This window comes from Candoia aspera, chromosome 1 (genome assembly GCF_035149785.1).
Source record: "Candoia aspera isolate rCanAsp1 chromosome 1, rCanAsp1.hap2, whole genome shotgun sequence".
Classification (NCBI taxonomy): domain Eukaryota; kingdom Metazoa; phylum Chordata; class Lepidosauria; order Squamata; family Boidae; genus Candoia; species Candoia aspera.
The window spans coordinates 250,406,518-250,429,221 of record NC_086153.1 but is presented as its reverse complement, the minus strand read 5'-3'; the positions used below and the strand labels follow the sequence as shown (position 1 = coordinate 250,429,221).

General features: G+C 39.3%; 2 protein-coding genes across 4 annotated transcripts in view; one reads left to right on the top strand and one right to left on the bottom strand.

The window, feature by feature from the left end:
- Positions 1 to 15,099, top strand: part of DKK3 (dickkopf WNT signaling pathway inhibitor 3) — a 39,966-nt gene extending 24,867 nt beyond the window's left edge. Inside the window, exons 7-8 of the mRNA XM_063289475.1 lie at positions 10,186 to 10,342; positions 13,325 to 15,099. Coding sequence (XP_063145545.1) covers positions 10,186 to 10,342; positions 13,325 to 13,550 — 383 coding nt within the window. The 3' untranslated portion in view covers positions 13,551 to 15,099. The remainder of the gene's footprint in view (positions 1 to 10,185; positions 10,343 to 13,324) is intronic.
- USP47 (ubiquitin specific peptidase 47) overlaps positions 14,884 to 22,704 on the bottom strand; it is a 57,679-nt gene continuing 49,858 nt past the window's right edge. For all 3 annotated transcript variants that reach the window (XM_063289472.1, XM_063289473.1, XM_063289474.1), the window contains 6 exons: positions 22,064 to 22,179; positions 21,434 to 21,552; positions 20,393 to 20,523; positions 18,661 to 18,708; positions 18,083 to 18,213; positions 14,884 to 16,358 (listed from right to left, as the gene is read on the bottom strand). In XM_063289472.1, coding sequence (XP_063145542.1) covers positions 16,184 to 16,358; positions 18,083 to 18,213; positions 18,661 to 18,708; positions 20,393 to 20,523; positions 21,434 to 21,552; positions 22,064 to 22,179 — 720 coding nt within the window. In that variant the 3' untranslated portion in view covers positions 14,884 to 16,183. The remainder of the gene's footprint in view (positions 16,359 to 18,082; positions 18,214 to 18,660; positions 18,709 to 20,392; positions 20,524 to 21,433; positions 21,553 to 22,063; positions 22,180 to 22,704) is intronic.

Below are 22,704 nucleotides of genomic sequence, written 5' to 3'. Positions count from 1 at the left end.
GAGAAGATTCTACAGGGGAAGGGGTTTCATTTGCACCGAGGGTTTTTACTTTGAATTTCGCGCTTTCATCATTCTCAGCTTTCTCTGTGATCCTGCATACTATTCTTTAATAAATCAGATATCTTTGAATTCCTACTCATGAGCCTGATGGTGCTTTCGAATAGGCAACCATTACACCCTCACAGATGAAATAGGCTCTGAATGTTCAGGGGAAGAAAAAGACACAGCAGAATAAGAGACAGGATCATAAATTTCCAAAGGGCAGAAAGGATAGCTGTGTCCTACAAGAAGATAACTTCAGCAAAGGATTGTTACCTTGTCGTGGTGCTGGAGCTTGAGCACCTCAGTGATGCCATGAGCTAAACCGTGAAGGGCCACCCAAGACGGGAAGGTCATGACAGAGAGGTCAGACTAAATGCAATCCCTGGGGAAGGTAATGGCAACCCACCCCAGTATTCTTGCTGTGAAAACTAAATGGATCAGAGATATGTCGGTATACCATCGGAAGATGAGACCCCCAGGTCGGAAGATGGTCAAAATGCTACTGGGGAGGAACAGAGGATGAGTCCAACTAGCCCCAGAAGTGATGATGCAGCTAGCTCAAAGCCGAAAGGATGGCTAGCGGCCGACGGTGCAGGTGGTAAACGGCGACTCCGATGTTCTAAGGATCAACACACCATGAGAACCTGGAATGTAAGATCTATGAGCCAGGGCAAATTGGATGTGGTTATTGGTGAGATGTCAAGATTAAAGATAGACATTTTGGGCGTCAGTGAACTGAAATGGACTGGAATGGGCCACTTCACATCAGATGACCACCAGATCTTCAACTGTGGACAAGAGGACCACAGAAGAAATGGAGTAGCCTTCATAATTAATAGTAAAGTGGCTAAAGCAGTGCTTGGATACAATCCAAAAAACGATAGAATGATCTCAATTCGAATTCAGGGCAAGCCATCTAACATCACAGTGATCCAAATATACGCCCCAGCCACAGATGCTGAAGAAGCTGAAGTAGAGCAGTTCTATGAGGATCTGCAGCACCTACTGGACAACACGCCTAAAAGAGAAGTTATTTTCATCACAGGAGACTGGAATGCTAAGGTGGGCAGTCAAATGACACCTGGAATTACAGGTAAGCATGGCCTGGGAGAACAAAACGAAGCAGGACATAGGCTGATAGAATTTTGCCAAGACAACTCACTCTGCATAACAAACACTCTCTTCCAACAACCTAAGAGACAGCTTTATACATGGACTTCACCAGATGGACAACACCGAAATCAGATTGACTACATCCTTTGCAGCCAAAGGTGGCGGACATCTGTACAGTCGGTAAAAACAAGGCCTGGAGCTGACTGTAGTTCAGATCACGAACTTCTTCTTGCACAATTTAGGATCAGACTAAAGAGATTAGGGAAGACCCAGAGATCAGCTAGATATGAGCTCACTAATATTCCTCAGGAATATGCAGTGGAGGTGAAGAATAGATTTAAGGGACTGGACTTAGTAGATAGGGTCCCGGAAGAACTCTGGACAGAAGTTCGCAGCATTGTTCAGGAGGCGGCAACAAAATACATCCCAAAGAAAGAGAAAACCAAGAAGGCAAAATGGCTGTCTGCTGAGACACTAGAAGTAGCCCAAGAAAGAAGGAAAGCAAAAGGCAACAGTGATAGGGGGAGATATGCCCAATTAAATGCAAAATTCCAGAGGTTAGCCAGAAGAGATAAGGAATTATTTTTAAACAAGCAATGTGCGGAAGTGGAAGAAGACAATAGAATAGGAAGGACAAGAGACCTCTTCCAGAAAATTAGAAACATTGGAGATAAATTCCAGGCAAAAATGGGTATGATCAAAAACAAAAATGGCAAGGACCTAACAGAAGAAGAAGAGATCAAGAAAAGGTGACAAGAATATACGGAAGACCTGTATAGGAAGGATAACAATATCGGGGATAGCTTTGACAGTGTGGTCAGTGAGCTAGAGCCAGACATCCTGAAGAGTGAGGTTGAATGGACCTTAAGAAGCATTGCTAATAACAAGGCAGCAGGAGACGACGGCATCCCAGCTGAACTGTTCAAAATCTTGCGAGATGATGCTGTCAAGGTAATGCATGCTATATGCCAGCAAATTTGAAAAACACAAGAATGGCCATCAGATTGGAAAAAATCAACTTATATCCTCATACCAAAAAAGGGGAACACTAAAGAATGTTCAAACTATCGAACAGTGGCACTCATTTCACATGCCAGTAAGGTAACGCTCAAGATCCTGCAAGGTAGACTTCAGCAATTCATGGAGCGAGAATTGCCAGATGTACAAGCTGGGTTTAGAAAAGGCAGAGGAACTAGGAACCAAATTGCCAATATCCGATGGATAATGGAAAAAGCCAGGGAGTTTCAGAAAAACATCTATTTCTGTTTTATTGACTATTCTAAAGCCTTTGACTGTGTGGACCATAACAAATTGTGGCAAGTTCTTAGTGGTATGGGGATACCAAGTCATCTTGTCTGCCTCCTGAAGAATCTGTATAACGACCAAGTAGCAACAGTAAGAACAGACCACGGAACAACGGACTGGTTTAAGATTGGGAAAGGAGTACGGCAGGGCTGTATACTCTCACCCTACCTAATCAACTTGTATGCAGAACACATCATGCAATATGCTGGGCTTGAGGAATCCAAGGCTGGAGTTAAAATCACTGGAAGAAACATTAATAATCTCAGATATTCAAATGATACCACTTTGATGGCTGAAAGTGAAGAGGAACTGAGGAACCTTATGATGAAGGTGAAAGAAGAAAGTGCAAAAGCTGGCTTGCAGCTAAACCTCAAAAAAACCAAGATTATGGCAACCAGCTTGATTGATAACTGGCAAATAGAGGGAGAAAATGTAGAAGCAGTGAAAGACTTCGTATTTCTAGGTGCGAAGATTACTGCAGATGCTGACTGCAGTCAGGAAATCAGAAGACACTTAATCCTTGGGAGAAGAGCAATGACCAATCTCCATAAAATAGTTAAGAGCAGAGACATCACACTGACAACAAAGGTCTGCATAGTTAAAGCAATGGTGTTCCCCGTAGTAACATATGGCTGTGAGAGCTGGACCATAAGGAAGGCTGAGAGAAGGAAGATAGATGCTTTTGAACTGTGGTGTTGGAGGAAAATTCTGAAAGTGCCTTGGACTGCAAGAAGATCCAACCAGTCCATCCTCCAGGAAATAAAGCCAGACTGCTCACTTGAGGGAATGATATTAAAGGCAAAACTGAAATACTTTGGCCACATAATGAGAAGACAGGACACCCTGGAGAAAATGCTGATGCTAGGGAGAGTGGAAGGCAAAAGGAAGAGGGGCCGACCAAGGACAAGATGGATGCATGATATTCTAGAGGTGACGGACCCGTCCCTGGGGGAGCTGGGGGTGTTGACGACCGACAGGAAGCTCTGGCATGGGCTGGTCCATGAAGTAACAAAGAGTCGGAAGCGACTAAACGAATAAACAACACAAGAAGATAAAGGCAAGAGTTGTGATACCTGGTGATTCACTACTGTAAGAAATTGTATGGCAGCTGGAGCCATTGGCTTGTGAAATTGTCTGCTGGAGCAAGAATAAAGGTTGTGACAGAATAATTTTCAAATCTGATCAAGTCTGGGGACAGTTATTTCTTCCTGCTGATATATGCGAGGACAAATGATACTGCAAAGAACAGGTACAACTATATTAATTCTAGAAGTCTTGGGAGAAAGTTAGGACAGTAACAGCTCAGGTAGTATTCTTACTGTCCTTCCAGTCTATTGAAGATGCCCAGAAAGAGAAATAATGCTGCAACTCAATAACTGGCTAAGCAGATAGTGACAACAAGAGAGAGTTGATTTCTGGGACTGTGGTCTGAGTTATCTAGATGATGGGGTACTGGCACCAGATGGGTTCACCTCCCAAGGGCTGGCAAAAATGTGTTTGACCAAAGCATAAAGAGGTCCATTAGGGGGTTTTAAATTAAGTCCTGTGAATGGAAGAAATGTAAACCTTGGTATATGGATCTGAGATAAATGGGGCTTCGTAAACTACTCAATGAAAAGCAGTGGTTTGATATATAAAGTTCATAGCCTTCCTGCAAGCTACTGATCAACATATAGGAAACTAAGATGTTGGCACAGAATGCTAAATCTCATTTAATAGATATAATAAGGACCACCTGGTAGGATGACTCCCATGATGAGAGCCATAAACAGGGGAAGAGTCAATAATATTTATTCAGTCAATGATCAGCAAAATTTAAAAGGAGAAAAACAAAGTAAAAGAAATACAATAATATACTACCAACTAATAAAATAGATTGCATAATATAGCATTCAGTCCTCTATTACTATATTAATACATTTGTAACCCAGGTAGTATGAATCTAAAACATTAATAAGTATAAAATAAAAACATAAAATGTTGGCTACTGCACACATAATGTACGGTTTTAGATCCTGAAGAAGATGGTTCATGTAAAAATTATCTGGATTCCCAGGGAATTTATCTATTAGAGGCAAAATGTAGATTGATGTCCCTATAAACTTGATTGATTGATTGCTCTCCTATAAAATTTACAGTGTAACAGTACATGTGAGATGGTTCCTCTTCACTGCATGGGCAGATATGCTCAGCTATAGGGATTTTAGTATACCTGCCTTGAAGAAGTGGAGATGGAAGAATATTGAATCTAGTTTTAATGTTTTGGCTTCAAAAAGTTTTAAACCCGCAGGTACTAATTGTCCTCTACCAGTGTAAAAGAACTGGCATTCATTGGCCTAAGGGCTGATTGCACTACATAATTCTGGTGTGCATTCCAAGTACCTTTTGAGTGGAAGACCACCCCAAGAAGAACAGGCAGGTTTCAGAAAAGAGAGATAAGCAGTAGATCACGTACTGGTGCTGCATCGCCTTGTACAAAAATATATGTACAAAAAGAAATCATCCCTTTTTTTAGCCTTCCTTGACTTCAAGCCTTTGACTCAATATCCAGAAATGTTATTTGGGAAAAATTAAAAAATACAAGTATCGATAGGTGCTTCCTCCATCTCATACAGAAATTATATTCTGTATAATCCCTGCGGTACCCTCTCTCACATAGTAAACGTGTAGAAAGGAGTGTGACAAGGATGTATTCTTTCCCCCTCCCTTTTTAATCTCTATATTAATTCATTGGTAGACCTCTTACATAGCATGGATATTCACACACCCAGTCTAGCACAGTGCAAGAGGGGAGGAGCTGTACTACATGTCTAAATATCAATTCTTGCTCAGAAATCTAAATGAATGAATTTGGCAATGTTATAAAAATCATTTGAATTATTATAAGTGGAGGAAAAAAGCAATGTTGACATCTACTACAAGCTGTCCAACTAAGGTGAACATATGAATGATAGCTTCCAAAAACAAATTGCAGATATTTCAAAGATGCATGAAGGAGGGAAGCTAAAACTGATAATAGTCAAACATAAATCTTGGTCTTTAAAAAGCAGATTTTAATACATTCAGAGCAATGAAAATTTGGATTGCATGGCAGGAAAAGTTAAAAGAAAAAGGAACTCAAGAGGAGTGGAAGTTCCTGAAGAAGGATGTGGCACCACAAGAAGCTTCATGAAGCTCTGAAAACAAGTAAGGACACAGAAGGAAGGCCAGGTCACAAAGCAAGTCAGGTAGACCAGCATAGTGCAGCTGGTGTCAGTAAATTATAACAAATTGGTCCAGCTTACTGTGCCTGACCTTACCTGTAGCTGGATAATCAGTTTTCTAACAGATAGGAGACAGCATGTAAGGTTAGGCAAAACTATATCCAGTATTCGGTCAATTAGCACAGGTGCCCCTCAGGGATGTGTGCTCTCCCTGCTTTTCTTCTTCTATACCAATGACTGTATTTCAAAAGATTCTTCTGTTAAAGTTCTGAAATTTGCAGATGATACAACTGTTATTGGTCTCATTTGGAATGGTGATGAGCCAGCATATAGACGGGAGGTACAACAACTGGCCCTGTGGTGTAGTTATAACAACCTGAAACTGAATACGCTCCAAACTGTAGAGATGGTTGTGGATTTTAGAAAGAATCCTTCTAACTCCCCTTTTCTTACCATATTCAATAGCCCAGTATTCGTAGTAGAGTCCTTTAAGTTTTTTGGGCTCCATAATTTCTCAAGACCTGAAATGGACGCTTAACATCAGAACTATCATCAAAAAGGCACAACAAAGGATGTTCTTCCTGTGTCACCTTAGGAAGTTTAATCTATCTCAGGAGCTTTTGGTACAGTTCTACAGAGGAATTATTGAATCTGTTATCTGTTCTTCTATAACTGTCTGGTTTGGTTCCGCAACCAAGCAGGACAAATAAAGACTTCAACAGATAGTTAAGTCTGCAGAAAGAATTATTGCAATCCGCCTGCCTTCTATAGAAGACCTGTATATTGCAAGGGTCAAAAGGAGGGTGGAGAAGATATCTGCAGATCCTTCGTATCCTGGACATAAACTGTTTCAACTTCTACCATCAGGATGGTGCTACAGAGTACCATATGTCAAAACATCTAGACATTGAAACAGTTTTTTCCTCGTGCCATTGCTCTGTTGGAACTCCTAATTTATGTAGCATGATATAATGATTGACAATATATGGTAAAACATGACTGCTAAGATGTGACTGGTAATGCTGTTAAATGTGAACATACGTTAGACAACAGATGCAGTATATTGTCCCTTAATTCTCCCTTTAAATATGAGTGTGTGTTAGTTAATAGCTGTGGTATTAATTCTTTCAATTTTTTTTCTTTCTTGATTGCATAGTTTTAGTAAATAACATTATTACTTTACTATTGTTTATTTTTGATGTTATGTAAATATATTGAGAGCTCTTCCACCGAAGTCATATTCCTTGTATGTCAAATCATACTTGGCCAATAAAGTATTCTATTATCTATTATTTATTATCTATTCTAAAGTGAAAACTCAAGAATGAGCTGAGATTAGTAAAGGATTCTAAGAATAACCAAAAAAGGCTTTGTGAGAGGACAATATTCATTCATTCCGCTTGTCCCCCACATCATTCACATACAGCTTAGCTTTAAAACTGTGTGCAAAGGGAGAGAGGATTGACCTCTGCATAGCATGGGACTCAGGTCAGAGGTCAAGGTTGGGCCACTATGTGGATCTGGGGGATTTCAACCAATAAACTGGTTGGCAGCTGAGCCAATGAAAAGAAATGGCTTTTATGTTACGACTAGTTACAGCCTTGCCTGCAGCAATTGAGTTTGCCAAGTGGAGAATGGCTGAGGCCAGAAAAGACTCAGCTTATGCAGGGCTCCAGTTGAGGCCAGCCAGGATCACCCTTGCTGAGGGCAAGAGAAACTCAACCAAATAAGCAACCACCAGTCCAGTCCACCAGCCTTCCAGTCCTGCTCAGCAACTGGGAGCATCCACTGACAAGAGACAGAGAAAGGGATGGTGAGGGGAAAGCGATAGAGAGCCCCGGGAAGCTCCATGGTATAGACCCCAAAGATTGGAAGATCCTGGCATGAACAACCTGATGATAGCGAACAGTAGCCTGAGAAGGAGTAAGGCTAGAGAGAAGAAAAGAGATAAATCCATGGGTACCTAGCATGGAAGAAGCCAAGTTCTCTCAAAATCAGATGCTCAACCCACTGGTGGCAGCTGTGCAGACACCACCCTTTAAGAGGGAAAGAAAAGGAAATCTCCCAGTTTCAAAGTTCACAGGCCATCCTAAAGGGGCAGGCTAACTGATCTCCATACAAAGTACCCAGTGGCAAAGTACCTACCTGCATACCCTCGCTAAGTTCCTCATCCTTGGTGAGGAGCCAGCTTTATGAACAGGAGTAAAGTTTAGCTTCTCGGTGAGAAATTCAGTCTGGGAAAACAGCCAAGAATGAATCAGCCCAGCATGAGATAAACAGGTGCAGGTTTGGAACATTTCCCAGAAAGTTAGCTCAGAGTGGAAACTGAAAGTTAGAAGCCCTCTTCATGTCTTTGTAACAACAGAGGAAAAAGAAAGATTCACTGACAGCTGATCTGTGTATTGCCTGAATTTTTGCACCATCCTGAATTTATGACAGGTTTATTTATGTTCAGAATAAAAGGAAAAGAATCAGTATACTAGCTGTTCAGCAAAGGAGGCAAAATGCTAACAAGTAACAAAGAAAAGGTAGACCTAGTAAATTCTTACTTTGGTTCAGTTTTCTTCAACAAAAAACTGTTCCACAGAGAAATTGCGAAGGACAGGATGAAAGGAGAAAGATTGATAGAAATATGGTCAGGAAGTGCCTCTTCTGAATGAAGTCAATTCTCAAGGACCACATGAATTGCATCCTAGGTTACTGAAGGAACTGATAGACTAAGTGAACTTCCATATATTACCTTTGAGAAGTCCTGGGGAACTGATGAAGTGCCAGATAACTGAAGGAGAGTATGCCTCTGCCGTCAAAAAAAGGAAGATCCAACAATCCATCAGTTAATCTAACGTTAATATCTGGGAAGATTCTAGAGCAGGTATAAAGAGATTGATCTGTAAGCACGTTGTCAACCATGTGGTAATTATCAGAAATCAGCATGGATTTATCAAGAACATATCTTGCCAGACTAATCTTATCTCAGGTTTTGAGATTTATTTCTGTAATAACTGTCAGAGTGCTGGAGACATACCTGGAGTTCAGCAAAGCATTTCATAGAGTCAGCCATGGCACGCAACTTAGCAAGCTATTTAACCATGGATTGGATGATGTGACAATCGAATTATATAAGATATAAGTACAAAGTTCTTCCCTAAGGAAACTAATAATCAATTGTACAGTATAGGATGGAGGATACCTACAAAAAGGGTCTTGTAATAGTAGTTGATTGCAGATCTAAATGTGAGTCAGCAGAGTGATGTAGCTGCGAAGTTGACAAATCCAATTTTAGGTGGTTGTACCAATAGAAATACATTTCCCACATCCCAGAAGTAATCTTTGCCCTCTTTTGCTTTGGTTAGATGCCACCTCAAATACCGTGCCCACTTTTGGGCACCACACTTGAAACAGAATTTCAAGAATTCAGAGAAGTGCAGTGAATATGATTGGGGACTGGAAACTAAACCCTGTGAAGAAAGATTGAAGGAGCTGGATATGTTTAGTCTTGAGAACAAATGACTGAAGGGGAAATAACTCTTCAGATAGATGAAAGGATGCCACATTAAAAGTTATGATCTATTATTTCTCATTCCACAGCGCAAGATACAGAATTGCATATTTTAAATTACAGGGAGGCACTTTCAGGTTGAATGTCAGAAAAAGCTTCCTAAGTATAGGAATTTGATAGTGGAATCCAGACAGTGGCAGATACTACTTCATTGGAATGTTCAAGCAGAAGCTTAATAGATTCCTACACTGAACAGGGGTTGGGTTTAATGCTTTAAATGGCACCTTCCAATTCTGTGATTCAGTTAAACTTGTCTGTAACAGGAACATTACCCATATGTAAGGCTGCCTAGCAAATGAGAAGTTGTGAAGCTAGGAAATGTGTATATGACAATGGCAAGATTTCCTTTGGGCTTTCTTGTCATAAATACTATATTGTGTCTGCATCTTAAGTGAACCCCGAAAGCTTTTTCCAAAATTAATAAATAATTCCAAAATTAATAATTGTTGGAGAAAATACCCGACATTGATTTGCAGTTATAGTGTAATTTTAATTACACTAAATTATAGTGTAATTTATCTTATAATAAGGAATCAGGAGATTACCAATGAGGCCTTAATAATATAATGGTATTGACACATCCACACACACCTCTTCTTCCTGCATGCAAAATGGAAGAGACAAGAAGCATAGTTTTCCCAATGCTTCAGGAGCAAGATAACTACTGGAGTTTTTCAGGACCATTATTATAACTAAGAAATCCTTAAAGAGTGGCTTTTTGTAATGTTCTCTTGAATTATCCTTCCATATTATTGCAATGGTTTCTGATTTTTAGCATTTTGGATAGAATGTTTGTTACCAGTGGCTTTTATCTTGATCCTAATATTTATTTTGAATCTTCAGTTTGGGGGAGAGGGGTTGATGAACCCTGAAGGGTGGGCCAAATTAAGTAACATGAATGATGAGATAACTCAGCTGTTGCATATAATAAAAATAACCAGGCTCTTCAACTTTTCCCTACAGACCTTCTGTTCCCCATATGCACTCCCTTCCCTGGTGAGAGAGAACCTTGCCACAATCCTTCCAATGGGCTTCTCAACCTGATTACTTGGGAGCTGGAACCAGATGGGGCTCTTGATCGTTGCCCGTGTGCCCACGGGTTGGTTTGTCGGATGCAGAGGTAAAACTTCAATTTAAGAAGGATTAGTTAAACCCTCCCCAGAACTTTGTTGGTGAATTAATATCAAAGAGGAACAGACCAGTGCCTATTCATTCAGCACTGCATGTCAGAGACATCTGTGTTGGAAGCTTGCAATCAAGGCAAAGCAAAAATCAGTTTAACTCCTTACTAGCTGCAAAGGTCTATGAATGAAACATTGTCCTCTGGTAAAAGTTCTGTCCTCTTATTTGAGGGTGGTAGTAGTGAGAAGGAGATTAAATGTTTTAGAATATCTCAAAGAAACCTTGGCACTGGGTAGGTCATGTATATTTCAAACATTTCCTTGGTGGCTTCAAATCTCAACTCCTGACCAAAATCATTGTTCCCAACCACATGCATTAAGACTGTCTTAGATTTTGGAAGAATACAGTGAACACATACATTCTTGTAACTAGTAGTAATCAAGAGTAACTCTGTGTAGCCTTGAGACTGTAGGAGCATGTGGCAGAACAAAGACATTTAATTCTTCTCCCTGCTACTTTCTGAGGCTGCTGCTTGCATTTCAAGGAAACTTTCTATTGGTGTTGATTTTCAGGAGGAACATAACCATAAAGACATAAGCAGAAATAGTTGAAACTACAAGGAAGTAGACTCTGATTAGATATTAGGAGGAGTTTCTAATGGTGAGAGCTGTGACCAGTAGAATAGGTTGCCTCATGGAGGTCTTCAGACAGAAGATGGATAGCCATCTGTACAAAATACTTTAGCTGATCCTGCACCAAGCAGAGGGTTGACCTAGATGACCTTCCACTTCTCTGATTCTACAAAAAGGGGAAAATAAAGCTACCCATTTACATAGCCCGGAAGCTGCCTAGACTTGCTCTTGGCTGCTGTTATGTAACAGAGGTACGTGTATTTGTCACATTTGTACAATTTGTACAGTCCCACAGTGGGAGGATGGTCAAAGTGGTCTAAGGGTCTGCCACAGAACAGTGTGATCATTGTCTTTTTGTGAGAATGTCTTGGTGTGCTTTGCTTAGGGGTGTGTGCGTGCGTGCCTTTCAGTGAGTTTTTGACTCCTGGCAACTGCCTGGACTAGTCCTTGCAGTTTCCTTGGCAAGGGTTTTCAGAAGTGGTTTGCCATTGCTGCCTTCTTTCTAGGACTGAGAGAGAGTGACTGGCCCAAAGTCACCCAGCTGGCTTTGTGCCTAAGGCGGGACTCTCAGTCTCCCAGTTTCTAGCCGGAACTATTACACAAAACTGGCTCACTTTGCTTAGTAACTGTAAAAATATTTCCTTGAAGAGTAGTTGATTCCTGGTTAACCATTGTTCAGGAATTTAGAAGCATTGCATAATGTCGGAATTAGCACTCTGTAGTCTGTTCCAGTAAATATGACTGTATTGAATAACCCTGGGGAACTGAGGCTGAGTTGCTCTGCATGATTTGTGGCTGATAGGTGAGCCTTCACAGTCTCTGGATTCACCCCATGATATAGCAGGCTGAAAGTAGAGCAGCAAGGAATTATTAATATAACTTGGGTACAAATCAGACTAGGCTTTCATAGGCCCAAGATTTCAAACCAGGTCAAAGGCAGTGATTGCTAAGAGATACCATTTTATTCCACCGGTATAAAGTTTCTGTATATACTACCAATCCCACATGGAAGATCTCTAGTGTTACTTGCATCACTGTCCTTTATATTCATTTATGTGGAAAAATATCCTTAGAGCACCAGGCTCCTATCTAGATTTTTTACCATCAGATCATGTTGCTCAGGAGGATTAGTATGTGACTGCCATGGCTGTTTTTAATTGGTAGTAGCCAACTCCACTTGAAGGCCATAGCCATTGTTTATAAAGAGGATTCCTTCCCTTAACATGGTGAATTCACTGCATTAATTGGATTGTTTCATATCTTGCTCATTATGTTGTCCACATTTTATAAACTTCAAAGGTTATCTTCACATCTGCTGTGGTATGAACAAATTATTCTTTCCTATCTAGTACAGAATGATTTAAAAACTTGTCTATGATTTAATTCCTGAGTCCATATATTTGCTGTAGTAGAAAACTTCGAAGAAGCCAACATAACCTGCTTTACCTTATCCTGAAAGGGTTGGGGAATCAAATTTCCAAGTAAGGTAGAGGGAATTTGAGGTCTGGATGGGAGGTTGGTCTCTAGTGGATGAAAAGATTGGCTTTGTTTGGAAGGCAGACATATTCCCAAGAATTGGACAGAGCAAACTACAGATGCCAACAAGTATCATGAAGATGCAGTTGAATCCCTGTTGATCTTAATCAGGACTATGAAATGTGTGGGGACATGTAAAACAAGGAAGTTTCAAGAAAAGAGATGTTACAGAGAGACTGGAAATTTCTCCCACTCCTTGCTGTGAAAAATGAGGCATTGCTTGTTGTCCTGTGAGGTAAATAGATCAGCCTCAGAGTTGCTTTAATAAGGGCCATCACTGATGGATGCAGTTTCCATTTGGGGTGGCTGTTGTCATGCAACTCAGCTTTTCAGCGAGAATACTGTTTGCAGACTATGGATTGTCAAGATAGGGATGAAGTGGGCCAGATAAGACTGAAGGCTGCAGAGACAAAAATCCAAAATCCCCCCAATGCATCCCTTAGGGAGAAGCGCATGGTTAGAATGTCGCTAAGCCCCCACTTAGTTACTTGAGCCAAAGCAGAGCTTTTATCAAGAGGCTGGAAAGAATTCCAAAAGCCAGGCTCTGTGTGCCCCTTGTTGGAGCTTTAAATCACAACATACCCAGCCCAATTACTAATTCATGCTCAGGTCTCACTGACATGTACTCATGATTAAAAGGTTCAAGTCTGAACTGTACAAAGAGCATTTAAAGGACATAAGCCAGGTAAATGTTAAATGTCAGAAAGTTCAAACATAGGTACTCTGAAATGTGGCAAAATTATTAAACATATGCATATTTATCCAACTAACACCAACATGTGATGCTGAAACCTGGAATTTGCTTTTCCCAGTCATAGCAGTGAATCTCTTTGTGAATTATCATTTAACAAGACCCAAAGCGAGGACAAGAAACCATTGCTAGCGGATGAATTATCACTTCTGGACTTTGTAACCCAAGATATTCCTGGTGATTATGGAGAGAGACTCATCAGAGAAGTGCAGAAAGAACTGGAGGATGCAGCGGCTGATTCAGGGGAACTAGCTGCGGCTAGTGACTTTTTTGGAGATGGAATATAAATCCAGCAAGTTACCTGATCACTTGTGCACTATTATTGCTGTTTTAAGAGCTATCATACACACACGGCATACCTGGGCCTCCTCTCTGCTACATAGAAGTGCAATAACCTTTTCCACTGCATGATCAGGAAACAGATTCCTATGCTAAATGGGTGTGGCTACCAGATCCTTACATTTTAAGTACTGTTTTGAGCTGGTTAAGAAATAGGCTTGAATTAATCTAAGGCTGGTGGTTTGAGTTTGTATTTTTTCTCTCTATGATAAATAGCCTAATTGGACATCAGCTTAATTTTATAAAATGAGCCAACCTTACAGTCCAACAATACTGAAGGATACTATGCTCTTAGCCATGGTGAAAGGAACTTACAGGAGCTTGGTGTCCAGTATGTGCAGAGGGTATCAGGAGAGTCTCTTTTAGTTAGTTATATTGTCCACGTCAGATAGAAGTGATAGTAACTTAGCTGCGCATCTTGATTTAGAATGAACATTTCCTGAATGGCAGAACGGCTGAAATTGGGTGGGTTGTCACGAAAGTTTTTTTTCAAATTAAGGGCGATGAACAGGTACTGCAATAAAGCTGACATTTCTCTTGCAGTAGTCATGCCCAGAGGCTTGTGAAACATGAGTTCATGATGTACACAAACATTAAAAGTTGATCTAGAGTTTCAGGAGGTACATTTTTCCACAGTACAGCTCAAATCAGCCTTAGCTATTTAGCTTCTTCAAATTCTTAAAATTTAAGTGCAGCCCCATGAAGGGGAAAATGTAATTACAGTAGTTATTTTAGGGTATCTGAATACTTGGGAGTTTTTCCTGACTTTTTTTTTAAAACCATCTTACTATGCCATGGAAACCTATTTCCAACCCTTACATTTTTAGCAGCACTGGCCAGTCTTCAAAAAGGATGTACCAGAGCCCTGGTCAAAATTTTGCCTGGGTGTGTGAGGGTTTCAAACATGGCAGGGATGAATATGTGTACTGGCCTTGTCTACCATATCTGCCTATACCCCAAAGGCCTCACCAGAAACTGTATTCATGTTCTCCCTGAATATGCATATATCTCAGTACCTGATCCTGGCCTCCTGAATTGGACAAGAAACTAAACACAAAGAAACTGTTCAGATTTTTGTGCAGCACCTGTGCAAAATGAAGCTTCGTGTGTTCAAGCAAAAACTTGACATCCTTCCACAATTAGCGGCAAGTATTCAGGGCAATTTGAAGTCCCATCAGCCAGGTAATATTTGGAAGTCAATTCAAAAGGCTCCCCCCTCCTGAAGAATTTCTTGCAAAACAATCCTGTATTTTGATTATTACAATAAATTTCAAAGTGTGATTAAAGTAACAACAGAATGAACAAATGTTTTATTTGCATGTTCATTGTTGTAAACAGCATCTGGCATGGAAAAGTTTACCAAAACCTTTTACTGATATAAATTAGATAGTATTTTCAAAACAAAACAACAAAAAAGAAACCCTTCTATGGTACTGTATGTAATTTATCTTATCATGTAGCAAATTAAATCTCACTTATATACGCTTTGCAATGAAATCATATGTACTGCATCAATCTGTACCACATTATGAGCTACTGCAGACTTTATATTGGGAGGTGTTAAATGAAGGCCATTCATTTTAAAAAAGCTACATATAAAAACTATGAATCAACACCAAGAAAAAGTGTGAGTTGCAATGAGGCTAGAAAAAGCAAACGTGAAAGAGCCCTAGACCAAAAATGTACAAAAATAAGTAGCTGACCAAACAAAACCCCCAAGAACTCATTAACAAGGAAACATTACAAATCAAAGTACCCAACATTACTCAAAAAACAAAAGGAATACAAATTTAAATAGGCAGCTATACTTTTAAATGTACACAGTGAATATTGGTATGTGGAAAGAAATCCCATAGTAAGCAGCTGAAATGTAGTTCTGGTAACTCAGAAGAGCAAAATTGTATTTACACACTGAACAGAATAGTGACATTGCCATTATTCATAATCTAACTAAAAATCAGTTACAACACTTCTGCAAAATAAACACCACCTGCTGGTAATGGTAACTTTTACTAAAAATACTTTTTCTCCAGATGTCTTGCTTCATGGAAGATGAGTCCAGTGAGACTTAAAAGTTGAAGCTTTTAAGGGTTGGGTTCTGCCAATTCCATCACATTTCTAGTCCATTTCCACATCTCTGCTTTCATAAAAACCACTGTCACATCTACTTCAGAAATCTTCAGTGAGGTAATGTGTGTATCAGTGAAGGAAACAAAAATATTCATGGCCTTTGCACAGCTTTTATTAAGCTATGAATATCCTGTCCGTGGCTAGTTGACTAGCTACTGCTATGTGCACATTTATCTCCAATTTTTGCCAATTACCCTCCCCGCCACACTTTTCTGTGTGTTTATTTGCACATCCCTTTTCTCTTTACAGTACATTTGACTATAGTGCACAACATGATTCCAAGTCAAACGGGGACTTGACTGGGCACTGAACTGGCCTGGGCCGTCCTGTACCCATCAGTGCTGGTGCCTTTTCTGTATACCTAATGTCCTGCCGTAATGGCACTACACAGTAGTTGTGTACCTTTTTCACACTTAAGAAAAATTCCCCAGAGAAAATGCTGAAATAAATATCAGTCTTGAGTCAAATCTTTATTTGGCGCTCCATCAAGATATATTTTTAGTGCTTTTTCTTTACGAGGGGAGTAGGTCACACGATGTCCAGTTTTCTGAAGTCTACTGCTTTCTTTTTTCATGAGCTCATTTCTCTGTTCTTCAGTTAATTCCACCATTTCTTCGGTTTTATCCCTTTTATAAAAACAGAAAAAGATTATGTTGTATAATAAACACACAGATTTATTCATTTTTAACCAGGCAGTATCAATACATTCAGTGTCCTAAAAGAAAAAAAAAAACCCTTCTGGACAAGGTGTTCTAGATAAAATCACCTGTACTTCACATGATTTTGGGACAGAGTCAAGAACTGACAGCTCTTAATGCCAGATAACTATTATCAAAGTACTTCAGGGCAGCCAGGTAAGAGGCAGAAGATGGGAAACTGGAAAAGATCTTTGCTATCCAAAGATCCAAGCTAGCACATTAGTACTTGGCACTGTCTTACTGGAATGGGAAAAAAAAATTAAAAAGTGTGAATCTGCCAAATGATCAATAACATTTAAAAAACCTCATTCTTTCATATATTTGCATGCGGAACTCTGAAGAAATTTACTACGCATGGAGGAAGAAACAATATGGAGGATGGAGGAAGAAACTATTATACTAAAACTCTACTATTCTTGACAATATGTAAAGTGGTCGATCACACAAATGCTACATAACCTGCGTGTTTGTAAAAAAATAATAATCAGCTTTTATGTAATGGAATGTGTCCCTGAAGTGGGGGGTTGATGTGGATTTTGGCGCTGCTGCTGATTCTCAGGAAGGAGGGAGCGCATTCCAAGGAGATAAGAGGACTCATAGTCCGGACAGCGTTCAGGGAGGCCCCGCCTTAGAGTCTCCCCAGTTATTTCCCCTTAGGTTAGGGTAGCTTTAGTCTGGCAAGATTCTGTCTGTATGGTGAGAGCAAATAAAGAACTGGAGTTTTGTATGCACTGACTCATCGTCATTCTTGGGCTGGCCCTGACATTTTAAAATTATTTCAGCAGAGCTGGCTTGTAATTTGGAGACTCTTTAAGACTCACAGCTCCTGCTTGAACAGCACATGGAGGCCATGGCTAGGAGGGCCTTTACATAATCATATCTAGTGTACTATTCCTGGATCAGGAAGCACTGTACACTGCCAAAGATCCCCTGTCACCTTGCGGTTGGCCTGCTGCAATTCATTTTATGTGGGGCTCCTGTTGAATACCATTTGGAAGTTGCAGCTGCAGCAGCATATGGCACCTTGGGTAATTATGGGCCGGCCTAGATTTTCCCATATGACCCCAGGACTACAGGAGCCAGCTTGGCTGCCAGTCTGCTTCTGGGTGTAATGAAAGATGCTGATCATCACCTTGAAAGCCCTCCAGGGGTCAGACTCCGGACACCTTTGAGACCCCCTGCACTGAGCTGAGACTGCCTGTCCAGTAAAAGCTGAGAGAGGCTTGTTAAGAGTCCCTTCTCCAAGAGAATGCCATCTTGCAGTCAACTGCACACACACTTCTTGTACAATGACACTTAAGTTTACATAAAATATTATTTCTGTATTACATTTGCTTAGCTGCAAGTCACAATACTTGTTATTTTAGACTCTGCTAGCCTACAGCTATATGCATCTTGAAAGCATTAAGAGTAAAATTGGGTTCATTTTAAACAAGATTAACAAGTTCATAAAGAGGATCAAACTCATGCAATCAGAATATTTATTTATCAAACTTTATCACTGCCCATCTCCCCCACATGGGAGAATATGAACAATCTTTCATTTGTACCTGACTCATGTAAATCACTGTTCCAAAATTCCTATCCTTTCATACTGGAAATTTCTGCAAGGTTTTTCAATATATAGGAGGTAATGGCATAAAAGGATATACCTATAAAATATTACTGCTCCATCATCACAAATGTAGAGAGGCCATACATTCAGTGTGGAAACCTTAGGATTCCAGTCCAAATCTTGATGTATCTCTAGAACCGAGATCTCACATGGAAATGTCCCTCTACCCTGGAAAAGATAAACAGAGCATCTTAGTAAAATGTATGTGTATATGTATGATATGGCCCAACACAATTATATATACTCAAAATGTAGGTATGATATGACCATCATCAATATTGCTTTCCATTTATATCTCTATTTCCAAATCAACCCCTTTCTCAAACACACAACTCAATTACATTTTCTAATGCTATAGGAAATCAAAAATTAAATACATTACTTTCACACATTAAAGAGATAAGTACTTTCATTCTGCTTGAAGGACACATCTAGCAGAAATGCCTACTGTAGAAAATTGACAGGAGAGGATATCTTTTCCAGTCCCTCACAAATTTCACCAAAATCTCCTTCAGAGGATTGAGAGTATTATAGCAAAAAAAGGGGATACCGGTCAGTATTTGAGAGGAAATCTGAACCACCTTCAACAGCTTGAAGAAATAAATAGCAACTCACCTTTGCAAATTCAATATTTTCTGAAGGGATTCCACTTATTTCACTAAGCTGTGAAAAAGATATATCAGAATGAGTTTATTTCCAAATTGTAAGGCATATGCAGTTTCATATACGCTTCCTGGTAGTTTCCCATTTTATGCACTATGTTCAGGTTCCTAGCTTTTAATTTTTTAAAAAAATAAACTAACATGTCACTTGTAGTTCACTAGTGGTCTCCAAACAGAGACCAGATGGTCATCTTTGATAGATGCTTTAGCAGATTCTGAACTGAGCAGGGGCTTGGACTAGATGGCCTCTAAATCCTTCCCACTCTGACACACATTTCTATCAGAGATACCTTAAAAATATGCAAAATTACTAAAATAATTTAACCGTTTGAAGTAACAGCTTATCTTTCTTTGTTTCTTCAGCTCAACGTCTGTCATTTAGCTCTTGGTATCCTACCACCCTTGGTATTACAATGTATTTCTAAAGTTCAACATTTAACTATTATGCCTAAAGCACAACGAATATAGTTCTTTATAAACGAACTACGATTTGTAAATATGGAGTAAAATATGTACTGAAAGTCAGGCCCACTGGAACACTTTCTTCTCCCATAAACAGTAGCAATCAGATCTCTCTTTCATTCCTGAACTCATTCAAGGTAAGTCTACAGCGTCACCTAATACAGATGGAAATGAGACACTATCATACAGCTATCTGACCAATAGTCCTCAGCTCAATTTCTCCAACCGTTTAGGCTATAATTCCCATTGGCAATGCTCACTGGGGCTGCTGTGAGTTGCAATCTAAAACATTGGGAGAATTAAGCTGGGAAAGTTTTGTTAGGACATAAACTTCTGTTTATGCTTGCTTCCTTAAATCCTGTGAAGCTGAAGCAATCAATGCCCATGTACTCCAAAAACCTAATTTGTATATTTTACTTTCAAAATATCATCAAGCAGACATATTTCCTTGTTTACATTTATAACAAAGAAAACTGGTTCATACATTCTACTGGAATATGTTTGTTTAATCATGGTTTATGAATAACCCACATTTGACTGGGTTCATATTACAGTATAGGCTAAACCAAAACCAAACTGTATTATGACACAGCATAGCCTTTCCCAAACTCTGTGGACTTTAAATTAGAGCATTCTTAGCAGCATCCATGCTGGTTGGGGAATTATCTATACTTTTGGAAGTTACTCAAAGTTGAGGAAACCTGGCTTAGCATATTGTATGATCCTTGCAACACTGTGCTATAGCATAATGTTTAAACATGCCAATAAGCCACAAAATGTTCTTTTAATGATCACTGTGACTCTGTTTGGAAGCTTTTAGTAAAGGTAAAGGTTTCCCTTGACGTAAAGTCCAGTCGAATCCGACTCTAGGGGGCGGTGCTCATCTCCGTTTCTAAGCCATGGAGCCGGCGTTGTCATAGACACTTCCGGGTCATGTGGCCAGCATGACGACACGGAACGCCGTTACCTTCCCGCCGAAGCGGTACCTATTGATCTACTCACATTTGCATGTTTTCGAACTGCTAGGTGAGCAGGAGCTGGGACGAGCAACGGGAGCTCACCCCGCCGCGCGGTTTCGAACCGCCGACCTTCCGATCGACAGCTCAGCGGTTTAACCCGCAGCGCCACCGCGTCCCTTATTTGGAAGCTTTTAGAACATCACAAAAGAAAGTAACTATGAATCCTATAAGACAAAGATATTTATATAAATGAGGGTGATTTACCTTTTCTTTTAATTCATCAACACTACTGCTCTCTAAAACTACTTCTTGAAAAGGATCTAGCTTCATCTCTGATGGCCTCCATCTTCTTGACAGAACAGCAAGTTGTGACATCGATTTCATTTTTTCTGCTCCTAAAAATCATTTGGAATGTAAGGGTGTTCAGTAAGGTATTTCAGGAAGAGATGTTTAAATGTTAATTTGCAGCATTTTCTTTAAGATTCAAGATTGTCTTGTTAATTGTGTATGTATAAACTAAATTAGGTATAAAAAGTAAAAAATGTTTGCAACACAAAAATCCACAAGCTCAGTTAGGACTGCCTTACAAACAAATGATGTTTTAAGCTTTGTTTCAGATTTGAATCCCTGATCTGGTAAACCTCCATAAAGAATTGTGATATTCAGGATCTGGGTATATAAAACATTCTAAGCTCAAAACAGCTATTTTGACTTTTTCAAGCTCAGAACCAAACAATTTATGTTCCAAAGTGTATACATGGCATTTTATACCACATTGTTTCAAGTATTCCAACATCCCACCTTTGGCTCAGTGTCCTTTTTAAAGATAAATAAATACATAGTTAAATTTTAAACGGAGGGTTGAAAAGCAAATTAGTTAATTAAACTGCAAGCATAACTTCCATACCTGCTGCCATGACTAATATAACTAAGGAGGAGGGGAGTGAGTGAAAGACTGAGAACAAATTTGAACAAAAGAAAAGGACTGTTGCCTGCCTTGCTGTTTTGTATAAATTTGGCATTTGTACTGCTGCTGAGTTTTCAGGTGGCTAAATAGAGAACTGTTGCTTTATGTAGTAAATGGGGAGAAACCTCATCCCCAAAGTTTGACACATTAAAGAGTTAAAGGAAAACCAATTTGATCTGTCAATCTAGGTAGATTGGGTTTAATTTTCACTAGATATAGATTTGCACTGTAATTTTTAAAAATATGTTTACTTTTAAGATAGCACCGTTAATTTTTTATACCAATTTAAAGATATTTGTAAAGCTTAAATTAAATAATTAACTTCAAAATATTGTTACCTTCAAGTATTTCTAGGAAAACCTCCCAGTTACTTGAAATATTAATATCTTCTTCATAGACATGATAATCCAGAAACACAGTTCCTGGATTTTTCCAGGTCTTCTTTCTTAGGCGGAATCTATTAGAAAAACAGTAATTGAAAGTATTGGTACATGTTTATACATGTATAAAATCGAGTCACAACCACATTTAATTTAGACACCATGTTTTCCTTAAACAGGCAAAAGGCATGTTTTTATCACAAGAACCTGAGCTAACAGCCACAAGGCAAAATTTTCAGTCACCTTCCTTCACATTGAAAGGAAAAAAAAAAGCCAAGAGTTTCTATCTTAGAAAATCTATAAAATACTGGTTGTATAAAACTTAAAGACTGGTGCAAAGATTACTACTGTGTGCTACATATTAGAAAGTGTCAATAACAATACTGGTTCATTTCAGTTAGGAAACAAAACACAGAAATATCAATAAAATAAAACATGATTATAATGACTTATTTCTAGCAAAAGACTAAAAAAATAAATGTATGATTATTTCTTTTTTTAAAACAGGGTAAAAGCAATAGTTCTCATCTCAGAAGCTTTTTCAGTTGTCAGATTAGGAATTTTGAGATTCATTTTAATGACGTTTACCTGTCAACGGTCAAATTCAGCCCACACTGCTCCCTGAGCTGAGGAAGTAACTCCTCTTTTGACTGACGCACAGTCATTCCCTTGGCAAAAACTGAATCTATAAGAAACTTGCAGGGCTGTGAAAACACATTTTAAACGGATAAATAACTTGTTAGAAAGCTTTCGTATTGGCAATGTCACTTCTTTCTCTTTGCACAAAATAGAGTAATAAATATTTTTCCCCACCAGCAGCAGTGAACTCTGTCTGTGGGCCGTGTGCGTTTTGAAGTAGAAAGGAAGCTATGTACAACACAGCGTCAGGACAGGAAAGAAAGAAGTAGGTATGGATTACTTATTTGACTTCTAAATCCCCTAATTCCAGAGCTTCTAGGCAAAGCACAAACACAGTACAAAGCACAATGTAATTAAAAAAAAAATCAAAACTGAAGCAATAACAAACAATAATGGTGTGGATCTTCCTCTAGTTGCTGCATCATCAGAGGCCTTCTAGGAAAAAAAAACCCTTGTTTTTAATTATTTAACTAGTCTTTGAAAGGCCCTAAGAATGGGGGAGGCACTTTTTTTCTCAGTGGTAAACTGTTTCAAAGGAGGGAAGCATCCACCAAAGAATGCCTACCTCTGCACCCCGACATCATACTTCA